A 16,185-nucleotide genomic window follows, 5' to 3' on the forward strand; every position below is an offset into this window, starting at 1 on the left:
ACTGCAAGCATGTTTTAAGTTTCCAAAGGCAACATTCGATATTGTTTTTATACAATTTAAATATACGATACGCAAATAATTGTAAATAACGACTCGATACTGATGTTCGATCGAATCAATTTACAATTGTTTCTGTCTACATGCATAAAAAATTAGTTGTTGTTTTTCTTATTTTTTCGCAACTGTATTAAAAAACGTCGTTCGATACACGTGCGGAAATATCATTCTTTATTCGTCCCTAGTCTTGCCACGAGACATACTTTCCGCACTAGCATCGAAATGTTCTATTACTCTTGTATATTTCGATTTCATTTTTATTAGAAAACATAGTGAGTGCTACTGTACATTGTGAGCTGCACTTTTATTTTTTTTGTATGCTTTGGCAAATGGCAATAGATAATGCCTATAGAATTGTACGAGTACTTAGAGCTGTAAAGTGTCTCCACGACTTGTATTCTTATATAAATAATTAAAAGACAAGAAATTAAATCAGACAAACAGACAAGAACCGAATGAAGTGTCTCACGTTAATGCCACTCAAAAGTAAAGTTACGAAGTTACTTATAACATGTAGCTCGTGTAAGCTTAAACAGATCGGTCTCCATAAACAGCACCCGTTCACGAGTATGACGCATATCTCGGGATATGATGATGTCAATAGTGGATTTATTAAACATTTAAAGTTTCAGTTGCATAGCTCTTATATGACAACCTGTCTTGCCTAGTGGGTAGTGACCCTATGGTTCCGGGTTCAAATCCTGGTCATTTATTTTTGTGATAAGCACGAATATGATGATCATCAAAATTCTTAGTGTACTTCCTATTGTCCTAGAAAGCTGAAATTTGGTTTGAAAGCTAGTATTAGTACAAAAACAACAAAACGATTTAAAAACTTGATAATTTTACCCCCAACCCTTAAACAAGTGGACGAAAGTTCGTGTGAAACTTCCGCAAATGACGATGCTAGAGGTCTAAAAGTTCAGTTGATGTACGGACTCTTTGTTATGAAAAATAAAATACTTATTTCAAGATTTTAGTAAATCCCCCCCCTCCAACCTTTACATTATGTGATGGACGATCGTCATTGTCATTCATTGAAAAAAGAAGTGAAATCCCACAAAAAACCATTTTCGTGTAAAATGTAGCGTTAATAATTGCGTTGAAAAATTAAACATGTTTATGAATCGATTTTATATAATTCTGTGGTCAAAAGACTTTCAATTTCACGCTTCTGACGAATCGCGAGTTCAGGGCGAACTACTAGTCAATATATATTCATTTTAACCAAACTTATTACTAAAATGAACCATGTTATTTTTCAGGTGGGGCCGGCTGGATCTCACTTCGGCTTGCTGGCGTGCCTCATAGTAGAAGTGATCGGTGCGTGGCCGCTCCTGAAACATCCGCGACGCGCGCTCCTCAAACTCATAGGGCTCGCGCTAGCGCTGTTCGTGCTCGGTCTCCTGCCGTGGATCGACAATTTCGCTCACGTGTTCGGTTTCGTATTCGGATTTCTCCTGTCGTACGCGCTGCTGCCGTTCATAACGTTCGGGCCCTACGAGAGGCGGCGGAAGATCGTGCTGGTGTGGGCGTGCCTGGTGTCGGCGGGCGGCATGATGTGCGCGCTGGTGGCGCTGTTCTACGCGGCGCCGGCCTACGAGTGCGCCCTGTGCGCGTACTTCACGTGCCTGCCGTTCGCGCCCGACATGTGCGCCTCGCAGGACGTGCGCGTGCGCCAGCTGGACGGGGTATGACGGCGCGCGGCGCGGGCGTGTCCGCCGCCAGAGCCCCCTCGCCCGAAGCGACCCGCCGCCGCCCCGGCCTGCCTGCCCGGCCTGCCCTGCCTGCCCGGCCTGCCCTGCCTGCCCGGCCGCCCCGCCGCAGCCTAGGGACACACCCTCTCCACCCGATACCCGGCCAGATACTGGCAACTTCCTACACTGAATGTGTCGATATCTCCAACTCTATTGCGAGAGCGATGAAGTCGGAGGTATTGGAACTCGCGTTCTTCGAATTTTGTAATTCAGGCAGTGGTACTTGCACGCGAGAGAACCGAACGACGATCGTATGATACGCCTCAGACATTCTCTTGCCGCAAACGCATCTCACGGTTGAAAGAGTACATCTGCAGATTTTGATCAGAAGCGACTAAAGTAAAAAATATATATACATACTTACCTATTTACTCAAAGAATGGTAATTTTTCTTACCAAATGATTCACACCGAATTAATATAATTATCCAGCTTCCTGTAAAATTACACTACTCATTACACATAATTATACTTTCCCTGTTTTTCCATCGATTCATATTTTATAGACTAGAATGCTTTCAAACATGACATCCTGTCGACCTCTGGCCTAGTCGGTAGTGGTAGGCAGGGTGCCTATTAAGCTGATGGTCCTAGGTTCAAATCCCGGTAAGGGCATTTATTTATGTGATTTAAGTATTTATAAATAGTTATATACATATTGTTGTATAAGTACCCACAACACAAACCTTACCCAATTAGACGGTTCAAGAACTTACATGCAATTTTCGTTACATTGCGGTATTTGGTCGATCGACTGAATTTATTGTAGGTAATCTGTTGTAGTTAGCAATGTATGGAATATTGCATTCAAGTTCTTGAACCATCTTATATGACTTATATGAGGCTTCAGTTAACTTGTATAATAAAGTCCTATAAATATATTTATGAGAACGAATTTGTTTTTCTATTATTTCAAAAAATTATTTCGTCGCACTTGCTTGCAAATAATCTGCGTCTCAAAGTAAACCGTTAGAAGTGAATTTAATCAATTTAATACCATAATATGTGAGCGGTTGAGTATTATACTTACCTATTGAATTTGTTGTTTGAATGGACTAAAATTATCTCAAATTTGGAAACATGCAATTTCGAGAATGTGTATAATCGATTAAAAATAATGTGATAATATCCACGGGTAACTTATCGTTCGAAGCGAGTAATCGTTGTATATAACTTGTATTATATATTTGTAAGAAGCTGTATTTAAATGTGCGGATGTCGAACGCAATTTACGGGAACGTCGTGCAGTCGCAACGTACTTATAAATAAAAGTATTTTTCTAATTACAAATAAAACAAATAACGTCGAGTGATTTCAAATGTAGAATTAACTCTGTTTAACCAAGTGTTACAGACGTGTAAAATGATTGTAGTGAATTTTCTCTGCATTCCCGCTAACGAGACACATTTAATATTTTAATTTTTAACTATACAATGAGGATCTAAAATGCTAAAGATGAGATACAGCAGTTATCCTCTTCGGGTTATAGTAGTGTGAGCATATACATCACTCAATAAAATCACATCTCTATGGAAGAAACTGCCTTATGCTATATAACCTAATAAAAACCTTAGTTTCTTCGGAAGTAGAACTGTGTACGTATTAATGTCTACTAGTATATTATGAGGGATTCAGAGAAAATTCCCTATAGGGTTATTACTAGTTCTGCGTTCTTTTGTGGCGGTTGTAGCATAAACATGTTCCCGTAATGGTGTCAAAATATACATAATTTAGTATATTACTAAATAATGTAAATAGTGTTAAATAAATATGTCATATTTTCATGTCTTAAGTTTATCATGCATAACGAATTCAGTCTTATCTGTAAGTATCACAATAATAACGTTTTAATTTTGTCAATTTATATAGGTATATAATAAAGTCTGCGTAGGTTTATATATGTTATTTTATAAAATATGCTAGTAAATATTTAAACCATCTAACTTTAGGGTTATTTATTTTATTACCTGAGCATTGGGTATGCAGATTATTTAAATGAATTTGTGAATGAGACATTTGCAGTTTGAAATCTTATTGTTAATTAAAGTTTACTGATTTGACGCGCACTAGGTAATACTGGTATGCTAAGTCCAGAGCTAAACATCACAAGGTTCAAATATCAAAACAATGTCAGCTCTTGACCGTTAAAAAATATAAAAAGAGATATATTCGGTCTACCTGGCAGCACTCAGGTCCAGGCATTTGTCATTGAGGCTATATTCTTGAGAACTCTCGACATTACTTTATTATTTATGATATTTTAGTAAGCATGTTGCGTAATATATATGTGTAATAAGTTTGTTACTGGTAGGCGATTCTGTATCGCAGGGAAACCTGAACTTGACATTTTTTATACAAACTCGGAACCATTGTATATAGAGTCATTTCTGTAAGTAGTCCTTATAAATATGAGACAAGGGATGTCTTCATACATATGATATTGACGCATACAATTATTTTTATATCGAATTACTGAAAGAAAATTATGTTTTTAAATATCCAAATAATATGTAGTTGGAAATTGAGAGTCGATAGCAATAACAAATTTTGTGCGACTGGTTCATAAAAGTAATTAACAAAATTAAAAAATATAGTTTTGGGTTATGCTCGAAATGTTGAAGAAAAATAATTGTGGTAATTATTGTAATTTTTGGTGTGGATTTTACTACCTATTGCGAGTTATTTATCATCAACTTAAATTATTATAAATACTGTTTAATAGTGTCTTTGCTTGCTTTGTTAACTGTGTATAAGCGCACTATTTACGTTTTAGAGCCCTTTACTTTTATCGGACCAGTCATCAAATAATTAATATTTATGACGATACACTGCCTAAGCTTTTATTATTATTTACTATCTGCCACTTGTATGTAACATGTGGCATCGAATAAAGGCACTATCCATGGCATATATCATATTTTTTTCGTCTTGCTTATATTAAAATACAATAAATGGATACCTACCCCTCGTTCGAAATGAAAATAATGTGATAATGATATCAGTTCGTTTTAATTACAATAAAACTTGTTGTTTGCAATGTTATAAAGTCATCTTCATGTCAAGAGTGCCATTACTCGATGGCGCCTTTAATGTGTGTATGTTATACTTTAACATACGTACATCATGCAATAACATGGAAATAATATGGGGTACCTATATTATGCAATAATACAGCTAGGAAAAGCAATACTGAAACATAGAAATATTTAGTTTGAGTTTATCTTTGTCCAGTAAGTAAATTGCTGCTTCCAAAAATTTTGACGAATATTAGAGAATGAATGGATCACGTTAAATTAGAGGAAATATTGCGAATGGAAGCTGAAAACCCATGAACCATACATTAAAAATCGCTTTTAATTTACCACTATCTTAAAGATCCTAACATTTAGTTTGATATGATGTACCTATTATTAAATTGCGTATGCAAAGTCCCATAACCCATAACATTCGAATTTTAAAATGAGAACCAACTCTGTGTATCTATAGTTAGACGCAGCGTTAAGTTATACGTACAAAGATTTTCATTAGAGTCATTAGAACTCAAGTTTACATACTAAAACAAGGCATTGACATATGGGCGTTTTGTGAACTAGTTACCGAAGTATACCCATTCATTCAATATTTTTTATTGTTATAGCGATGCTACGTGAATGCGAAACGGTGTCACTAACAAGGAAGGGTACCCAACTGTCCGACTCCGATTTAATTCATTTTGATATATGTTATAGAGTAGTCTAAAATAACGGACACGTATTTTTTTTTAGCTGACCAAACTCAACCTATTGGGAGAAATTGTCCTCCAAAGTACTAAAAAGTTACTAAATCTTCTAACTCCTATAGAAAGTGATGCTCAAGCAACTTGCTAGTTAAGGGCTGGTTTGAGTATATGTTTGAAAGCAGCAAAAAATAATGTGCACGTGTTTTGTTATATCTGATTAAACTCAAGTTTTCCTAAAAAAATACCTGTCTTTATGTGTAACTTTAGCGATAAGATATTATAAAACTTCGAATGTCGATTTTTTTAGGAAAAAATGAGTTTTAGCCGATATAACAAAACACGTGCTCATTATTTTTTGCTGCTTTCAAACATATACTCAAACCAGCCATTAACTAGCAAGTTGCTTGAGCATCACTTTCTATAGGAGTTAGAAGATTTAGTAACTTTTTAGTACTTTGAAGGCCATTTTCTCCTAACAGGTTGAGTTTGGGCAGCTAAAAAAAATACGTGTCCGTTATTTTAGACTACTCTATAACATATATCAAAAAGAATCAAATCGGAGTCGGACAGTTGGGTACCCTTCCTTGTAAGGTCAGTAAATACAATTTTCGTAACTTGATATGTGATCAGCTAACTGTCCCTACCTGCCTACAGACATCGGTGAGACCTATTCGCAATTAAGCCCCAAAGACATTGAATCATTGTCAAGTGACAGTAGCAGAAATTGATTCATATAATTAGCAAGCAAAAGTATCGTAACTCTTCAATTTAGTTAACTTTGAGTTGAAACTTTTAATTTATATTTGTACAGGAAGAGTGCCATGAAAGAAACATATTCCTTTATGGATATTACAAATTTGAATGCATTTTAAAATAATAATTCTTAAAAAATATAAAAGTAGATCACTACTTACTTTCTTCGTACAACTTTTCCGAAATAATTATTTTGGATCTTTCATATGTTTGCTGTTTCATACTACTTACATTCTCTAAAACTGGTTTGTTTAAATGTCCAGATTGTGTCCATAAATTAAATCATTTAACTTTGTATAACGATTTCCTTTACAATTTTGCAATCGCTTCTTTACTTAACTACTCAAAGCAAAAAAAGTTTGGCAACTAATAATGATTTTTAATTAATATTATCTAAAACTTCATCTTCCTAATCTAAAATAGTTTTTTTTAATATGTAATATTTAATAGGTCCGTCTCTTTATTTGACTTTTAATAATTTTTCAAGTTAAATCTTAATTAATGACTTGCCTATTACTAGTTTTGCAGGTAAGCCGTTTTCACTACTCACAGATAGAAGGCTTGCTTGTGTGAAAATCTCGAGTCTTTGAGATATGATTTGAAATAAACTATTGTGTGTAACCTTATATTGTGTAGCAGGTTTAATGAAGCGATTGTTATAACCCGCTACTTAGATACCTTTTTTCAACTACCAAACTGCACGTTTCGATAATCGTTACTAAATCCTAAGAAGAAGTTTTTAAGTGGAGTTACGTAAATACAGGTTGCTAGCCAATAGTTATGGAAAAAGGTTTCGAATGTTGATTTAGTAATTTTTGCGAGTTGTTGTCCCTACTTTTTTTATTGTGTAAGAAAAAAGGTTTACAAGAGCTCGCAGCTTACGTTGTTATTAGTGTGATCCCGGTACTAGTTTACAAAACTGATATTGCACATGGGACCGGATATTGCAGTTTCCCGCCATACAAAGTCAGTACCGGGAGCACTGCCTAGTTGTTATAAACACACCCTTTGACTTATTACTTCGGATTTTATACTAATAAATTGAACGTTTGACTGTTGTGTGAAGTGTGTTCGTATGAAACTGGCTATCAACATTTTGCCAAATGAGTTCACCGCGTTATTTCAAAGTGCCCTTGCGGCCGGCGGCGGCCCGGCGGACTGTTTCTGAATTTAACTCTAAGACAAAATTTACACATTGTACATTGTGAACATACAATTAATTAATTAATTATATGAAATGGTAAAGTAATCTTATTGTAAACTAGCATTAATCGAACAAAAAACCTTATTATCATAATATGAATGTGTTTTATTTTGAAAATATTTTTAAAACCGTAGTTACGTGAAAGAAGACCTATTCTGAACACTATTGAAAACGGACGCGGTAAAATGATTGGGCATTTAATATGACACGATCACTTCTTTAAAACTATCCATCAGGAGGGGCGGATAGGACGCAAGCAAGGTAAAGGAAAACCCAGACGCAGCTACTTAGACCAAGCGAAATAAAAAGTAGAGGTTGTGTCGTATCAAAAAGTCAAAGAGCTGGCGCAAGACGGGAAAAGCTGGAAGATACTCCACCAACAAGAGAATAACTAAAAGTTTATGATGATGATGAGTTACACCTAGCCCCAAAATTGCATGGCTGTTTTATGAATGAGTTTATACATAATGCGACCATGCAATTTTACTCGCAAGATACGAATCGAAAAATCGAATATCGGAATATTCGGAATTATCTAAACGGTTGGCCCTTACAGTCAACAAAATTAGTTTCTATGCAAGCGAGGTGTTCAAAATGATTTGAGCCCGTTATTTTTAAGAGAGTAGAAGCGTGTGAAGCTCACTTCGACTTCTTGACCGTACCAGCTACTTATGCTGCTAACTGTCCCTCAATATGTTAACTACACGTTAATTCTGTTTTTATCATAGGTACCTATAGAGTTCCGTGCATTCAACTCCTTAGGTGGGTGTGCTACCGTCAAATGGTTAAAACGCTGTAATTTGATTTACAGCGTTTTACGTTGCCTTATAGCCATTTACTACTCGACAATCGTTTGAGGAAGGTACTATACGAAACAGAATTTTATCATTATCAAAATGAACGACAAAATTACAAGATAAAAGTAAGTCGATAGTATCTATTAGCTTAGAGTACGTTTAAGCTAACTCTGCGCCGACTTTGACAGAACAATGCGTGAAAGTGTCATTATAAAAGTCATGTTTTCATATAGATTTATGATGACTTGATGACGTGTCCACACTTCTTCTTAGCAAATGTCATCCGGAGTAAGCCAGTCGCAGAAGGTTAATATAATTACTGATGGTTTTCTGAATGATACAGCCCGATTCTAACTTTAGGACACGAGTACGTCAAAGATTTGCTAATGATGCGATATGTATTCGATAAGTCAGTGTCAAAGTGACGTTTCTTCAAACAAAAACGTCAGTTTTGATACTGACATATCCAATCCATATCGTATTTTTCGGAAAATTTGGATGTATCTTAAAGTTCGAATCGGATCGCTAATGTGCTTTTTTTCGCATTTCGCTGTGAGAGTTTGTGCCAAATAATATAATTATACTCACTAGAGTTCGAGCACTCAGGTGCGCTTAAATTACATTAATGCAAAAGTTAACGCACTTAAATGGAAATAGTTATTTTAGGGTTTCGTTCGTTATTCAGAAAGATAAACGGAACCATTATAGAACTAATTATTTTTTGCCAACATTTTCTGAAAAACGAGTGAAGGTGAAGTTTGAGTTAATAAAGTTATTTGTTTTACAAGGGGGCAAAGTTGTTGTTTAACCGCTCGTGCTAATATTGATACCTGCGTAAGTGGAAGATTCCAAAATTGAACCACAAACGTAGCGAGTGGTTCGAGAAATGGAATCTTGAGCGTTGCGAGGGTTTCGAGGCACGAGTGTTAAACAAACTTTGCCTCCGAGTGAAATAACATTTTTCACCACACCAACGCGAGGAAAATACTAACTAAGAAATACAACAAAAAATAAGCCAAATCAAATCCAAATGAACGAAAAAATTACAAATATTATTCAAAATCATCATTTAAGGAAACAACTCAAAATCTGCATCTGATAACTTAACCCCACATGTACCAGTTGGCGTGGTAAAAAATGTCTGTCCTTTGAAGCGTATAAAAATCAAACTTATATGTAAGTTAAATCAGTCAAAAGATATGTGCACGTTTATGCCGCATAATCGATACAAAAACCGACATATCAAAAACTATGGATAAGACAAATACAAATCCTCTTTACTGAAATTGTTTTGTAGATAATGATAATGTTTTAGAATTAATGCCAATTCTTGTAAAAAAAAATTATATAAAACCTTCCAAAGGTGACCTAGAAGTAATAATGATAATAATCATTTTATGTAAAGACTTCATATAAAAGGTCATTCTGATTATAAAATTCACATTTGTCTTATGGTGCGGCTAGACATGGCGGGAATCGCCGAATGCCGAGCCGCTTGTATCTAAAGAGATTTTTTAGAATGTATGAAATAAGCATTCATTGAAAAATCTTTTTTTTTAGATATGAGCGGCGAGTCTCGGCATGTCTAGTCGCACCATAAGACAAATGTGAATTTTATAATCTGAATCACCTTTTATATGAAGTCTTTGCATAAAATTATTACTATCCAATAATCATTACTATTTTTAGGTCACCTTTAGAAGGTATTACATATTTTTTTACAAGAATTCTTTTATAAGCCGAAACATTGCGTTTTGAAAATTCTTATTTATGTGTACGTAGAATGATGGAATACTTGTCAGATTTGAATCTTTATTCATACGCAATGAAAAGAAACAAAACAATATTTATTTCAATTACAAAAATAGAACGTGTTACCTAGTTACTTAAAACTTTTTTTAAGTAAAAGGAAACGCTGTTTAGCCTTTTTCGTTCTGTCTATATTACAACTTATCTATCTATAACTAAACAAACGTTGACGTAAGTTTTCACGTGCTATAATACTAAAGGCTACATTCCGATTATGACTGCAGCAGCATTAAGGTGACATTCTAGCAACTGCAGCTACATTACGGCTGCGGCGTTGAAGCTTGAGTGACGTTAGTCACTGCGATTGGGACGTTCAATCCGTCACTCATTTTATGGCTTAGTTTCATTGGTCGATAGGGCCCGTATGCGGGGTGCCAGAGGTTTCCATGAAGCATGCCAAAGGGCCCGCATTCGGGGCACTGGTTTCATTGGTCGATAGGGCCCTTATGCGGGGTGCAGGAGATTATCAAAACGCATGCCATTATGAGGCTCACTAATCGTTATACCCTTCGAGCAACACCGGCTTCGACACGTCGGAAGGGAGGAGCCTAAGCGACATCTTACCGTACAAATCTTTCTGCCATTTTTTGCGTGGGGAAACGTGCACACAGTCGCACTTCTCACTCACTACATACAAAATCCAATCTGTAATGACGACACAAATACATAGAAAATTACACACGTCAAAGATAAATCTTGCACACCTCGATCTCTTTTTGTGTACGGACGAGTCACAACATGCACCGCCATAGGCACTGTTGTGCCAATGCTTTGGTAGAGGGGAAATAGTATGAAAGCCGCCCTTCCCTGTGTTGCTCGAAGGTTATACCACCTTACCGCCTGCTGTATATCGATCGAACTATCAACTAATGAGTTTCTCTAGTCGTTATACCACCTGCGGGGAGTCCTCGCACGCTTTACATCGACCGAGTTATCGACCAATGAAACTGAACTACTATAAAGGAATTCGACACTCACAGCGCGTCAACGCCGCGACAGTAATGCATCTGCAGTCACCATACGACTGTTACCTAGTGTTGCAGTGTTACTGCTTCAGCGTTGACGCGGACGGTATCACTGTCAATCTCCTAGACAACAGTACCTAAAGATGCAGACACAATCTGAATGTCACCTTTACATTTATCACTTAGTCAATGGCTTGGTTCTTTATACGTCGAATGTGTCTTTGATAAGCGAAATCTATTCGCAAGTATACAACTATTTTATCATGACAGTGATGACGAGTAGATAAATCTTTCAAGTACCTGTAAGATTAGGTAACACGAGGTCTCAGTAGGAGATAGAATAGCTTAAGATATTCCTACTCGTACATGCTATTGCTTGATCATAATTGAATACATTGTTATGATTTGAATGCATGGGATAACAAGAGGAATGGCAAGTTATGTGACAAAATAATTACAGGTTTATAGCGACCTATACTTCGTTTTTTAGCATTAAAAATAATTTCGCAGAAGTAAGCTTCTCGTTCCAAATCGAGCACTTCATACGGTAAAAATTTTTAGTAAATTATAAATATTGATTATGCTACATTAGACAATTCCGTTATTATTAACAATTAAAAAGTCTGGTAAAAACTGCACGGTTACCTACTTTTGTGAAGTTCTTTCTAATGCTAAAAAAACGAAGAATAAGTACCAAATTTGGCACACAGGATTACTTCGGGCTTTTTTATTGCGACCACGGACTTCTAAGCGAAGGATGTGGTATCCGTGGGAATCTGCCAAATCCTAGACCGTGTCAGGTGTGCAGCAGAAAGCTGGTCTTTTCAGTGTCTATGTGCAGTTAGCTGCAAAAGTGCATAGAGAAATTATGAATCAAATCATTAATAAAGTCGCCATGCACTTTTACGGCTGATTGTACGCACAACATGTTTGTATATATATGCATCAAATAAGTTTGTAAATTTCTTAGAGCATTTTTTGAAACATTTTGGTGTAGGTACCCAAGTACCCAACCATGCGATTTTTTTTATGTTTTGTTTTTATTTATTTATAATGTATTTGGCTAAGGTAAACGGAAAACGAATTAACTATTCTAAGAGTTAGGTATTTACTAAAATTGACAAACACGGTACGCACTTTTGTGAAATAATAGACATTGGACATAACATCGGTATCATAAACGTTCCGTTTCGTCATTACGTTGCTAATTCCACTGAGATTCAGCCAGATCTTAGGTTTTATCTGCTGCTGTCGCATGTTGAGGTATTTAGATCTAAAGTGCGAAATCTTGTTTTTACTGTTTTAGGCAGCAAACGAGCCGCCAGGTTGGAAGTGGTTATCGTCGTCCATGGACAAAAGCAACATCAAAGTAGCCACATATATGCCTTGCGGACTTTTGAGAACCCCAGTTTCTTGAAGAGCCCGATGAACCCCATGGATAGTAGAAGAATCTAGAGCAGAAGTTGAGATTGGTGGTGGTGATGGTAAGACCTACAGCTACCGGTCCCGTAGTACCGGTCAGTTCATACAAAGTGACGCATTTTATAGCTTTTGAGTGTAGAAAGCATACCCAGCCAGACATATTATCGAAGAATATGCCTACCTATATTAGTAAACACTTGCATGAACTGACTTTGAAAATAGCTACTACATATACTTAAATAAATATCTTAATTTGAAACGATTGTTAGCGGTAAAAGGATCTTTTTGTTTTCGTTTTGATCTCTTTAACCCTTCAAGTGGCGGCTGGGTCGATGCGAAGCCCACCAGAGAGTGGTTAATGAGGTGTTGCCGTATTTAATGGCAAAATTTAACGCTTTGAAGTATATATAATTTTCTAGCGCCCAAAAGTAGGTAGCAATTTAGACAAGGAAAACATACAACTAAAAAAAAAATAACGCTTGGTATAAAAGGATCATGCCAAATTTGGGTTACGATTCGATAAGCATGCTACATATATGATAAATTTAATCATACTTCTTACAATCTCATACATATATTAGATTCTAATGGACACTTCTTAGTTCCGAAAATAAGTAAAAGAGTAATTAAACCAACTCAACACATCAAATCACGCCATTACTTACATAGAATCAACGACATTTGTTACAAATGGACCTCTAGAGCATGTCTAGAGCCAAACAAAAAATTAAAAAATATGGCATCAAAGTACATTCCTACGATGTTCCTGTTGATGCTAATAACGTTCACTTATAATGTTCTTCGAAGAAGAACATTCATACAAAACGTAGTGATTATATGCTCTTTGATTCATACCACTAACAACATACTGTTTTTTAAGCACTAAGTATCAAAATTGCAAAAAAGCCTATGATACAGTAAAAACTTTCTATTCCAAATTTAAATGAAACTTGTCCAAATGACTTACGTCAAAAGTTAATAGCGAACGAATATGGAACAAATAGAGTCGCTATGGATTTTAAAAGTTTGATGATGATTTTGTTTCCATATTAATTATTACGTATTTATTATATAGACACCACAAAAATAGGTTCTAATCTAAAGTAACTAAACTAAAACACAGAAAATTAAACTATATAGACTTAAATATACATTAAAATTAGATATTAACTAAATCTAAAATAAACGAAAATATAAATCTATCTTCTTCTATAAATTACCTATATGATGAAACTTAAGAATCCTACTTTTTGGGGTTCCGTAGCCAAATGGCAAAAAACGTAACCCTTATAGATTCGTCATGTCTGTCTGTCTGTCCGTCCGTACGTCACAGCCACTTTTTTTCGAAACTATAAAACCATACTGTTGAAACTTGGTAAGTAGATGAAATTAATAAGATGACTACCACGATTACGAATTAAGATTTGCACACAAAAATATAAAAAAAAAAATTTGGGGTTCCCCATACTTAGAATAATTAGAATAGAATAATTCGTAAACACAAACAAGACACATTATATTACATAATATAATAAAAACAAAGAAAGAATATAAGTGCCACGAAATGGTCTCATCTCAGCATGTTGCTGGTGGCTTCCAGCGCTGATCTTCCGATGGACTTCAAACTGAAACTCAAAAATATTTTTTTTTCATCAAACCCATACGTGTGGGGTATCTATCTATGGATAGGTCTTCAAAAATGATATTCAGGTTTCCAATATAATTTTTTTCTAAACTGAATAGTTTGCGCGAGAGACACTTCCAAAGTGGTAAAATGTTTCACATTTGATGCGATACTAGAGATTATATTAACATCTTTATTCCGGCTCGCATGTAATGTCTTATTAATTTATGGAAGTCATGTTAAATGTTTTATTATTATTTTTACCTTGACATCTGCCTTTAATTTGCATAAAAGCCCAATGATATGTTTACACTATTTACGGCACCTATTTTCTTGTTATAAGGCATAATAATATTTAACATGGCCCGTACGATCATACCCATTAAGGCAGAATTCGTAACCTCAAAATCATAGAGAAATTCCTCTTTTATAATGTTCTGTGAAGTGTCCGTGAATTTCTAATAACTATCGGGACTTTGATTTTATGTTTGTATCCTAACAATATACCACCCATGTTTAGCGAGCGTTGGGTCAAACTTATAGAGGAGCGGAACATCATCCTTTGTTGGCAAGGACCGTTCATCCGGGAGCGACCGCCTAGTCCGAATTCTGTCTTGATTTTAAAGAAGTTGTTTTGGAAATATAATTGTATGGTAGGTCCTTTTTTATGCCCTAACCTTAGAAGATTAAGTCTTACTTAGAAAATTAAATAGCAATTACCTCCAATCATAACTTTGTTTTGTGGTGGTAGTCATTTTTAATGAGAAAACTGTCATTGTTGCTAGGATTGATTGGGTGCAGCCAAACGCACAAACATTACAATCTTTTGATTGTTTTATTCGAATAGCGTATTTAATGCTGTATATGCTTTAATATATACTTTTAAAAGTTGAATTTGTAATATTCTCTAAATCCGCGCTGACCACCCTACCCTTGACTACTTTTCAAGTTTTCGCTGCCGCCATTTGTGGGGTTATAAAACTCCCTGTTTTTTTTTTATATGCATTTTGTTGGGTTAAAGAAAGAGTAACTCAAGGTTTAAAAATGTGTCCTTAATACTCCACACCGAAATTGAAAATCAAACATACAAAATTATTATTTATTCTACTTATATAAACAAACGAAGGAACAAGTTTTACACCAATTTAAAACATAAAATAAATACAGGTGGAGTTTATGTGTTACTAGTTCAAGTAACGTTTATCAAAGGAAATACAGATAAAAAGATAGCTTAAAATGATGAAAGTAGTTTGCCGCATATGGTTATCCAAGTTACAAAGAAGAGGAGGGGCGGGCAAGGTGGATAGCATAAGTAAAACCGTGTAAAAGTAAGTAAAACCGCCTTCAAACCTGCTTCAACATTGCCGCTTTGAAAGAGGCGGTTTTCAATTCGTCGAGTATTTTTGTTAAACATATTCCTCGATATATCTGAGACGGCTGGAATGATATGGAAATTTCTGCTCGATTGAACGGCTCAGGTAGGATTTCATAATCGGATATTCCAGAAGTTAAAACAAAGAAAAAAAAATTTAAAAACTCTTTGTCGTCTGCTAACAAACCACGTTGCGGTTTGACGGAAAATTCAGTGCTATTAGATTTAAGCATGATTCTCGAATAAACGTTTTTATTAAATAGGTATATAAAATAGACAAAAAAGATACTATAGTGATTTCGATATTCTTTTTTTATATAGCATATTCGGGCATTTGCTATCAGAAAGCACCCTTTGTTATTCTTGGTATTTTAAACTTGCAAAGTAGGTTCTTTTTGTTAAAAGTTAATAAAATTCTTCAGTTTTGAAGCATATTTTGGGAAATAAGTAAAATTATATTAAAAAAACTCATTTATAGCATTACCTCATGATCCTCAAAATACAATTGAAGTGAGCAAATGACGACTGTACATTGTTTCCCTTGCAATAAGAAAACGCAGCCTAATTTTGTATCAGTACCTACAAAGAATTATCCTAAAACTGCCACCGCAGCATTGCTGGGGAAAACGTTCAATCTCATACAGCTGTTAGCATAACTAAATAGTTCAGCCGGTGAGGTATTCCAAAAGTTTTATTTCATACTACGTT

At 35.3% G+C, this 16,185-nt stretch overlaps 1 protein-coding gene across 2 annotated transcripts in view; it reads left to right on the plus strand.

The window, feature by feature from the left end:
* Positions 1 to 7,583, plus strand: part of LOC133522111 (inactive rhomboid protein 2) — a 224,983-nt gene extending 217,400 nt beyond the window's left edge. For both annotated transcript variants that reach the window (XM_061857323.1, XM_061857324.1), the window contains one exon: positions 1,323 to 7,583. In XM_061857323.1, coding sequence (XP_061713307.1) covers positions 1,323 to 1,754 — 432 coding nt within the window. In that variant the 3' untranslated portion in view covers positions 1,755 to 7,583. The remainder of the gene's footprint in view (positions 1 to 1,322) is intronic.
* The last annotated feature ends 8,602 nt before the right edge of the window (positions 7,584 to 16,185 follow it).

The sequence above is a fragment of the Cydia pomonella genome, chromosome 10, assembly GCF_033807575.1.
Source record: "Cydia pomonella isolate Wapato2018A chromosome 10, ilCydPomo1, whole genome shotgun sequence".
Taxonomy (NCBI): Eukaryota; Metazoa; Arthropoda; class Insecta; order Lepidoptera; family Tortricidae; genus Cydia; species Cydia pomonella.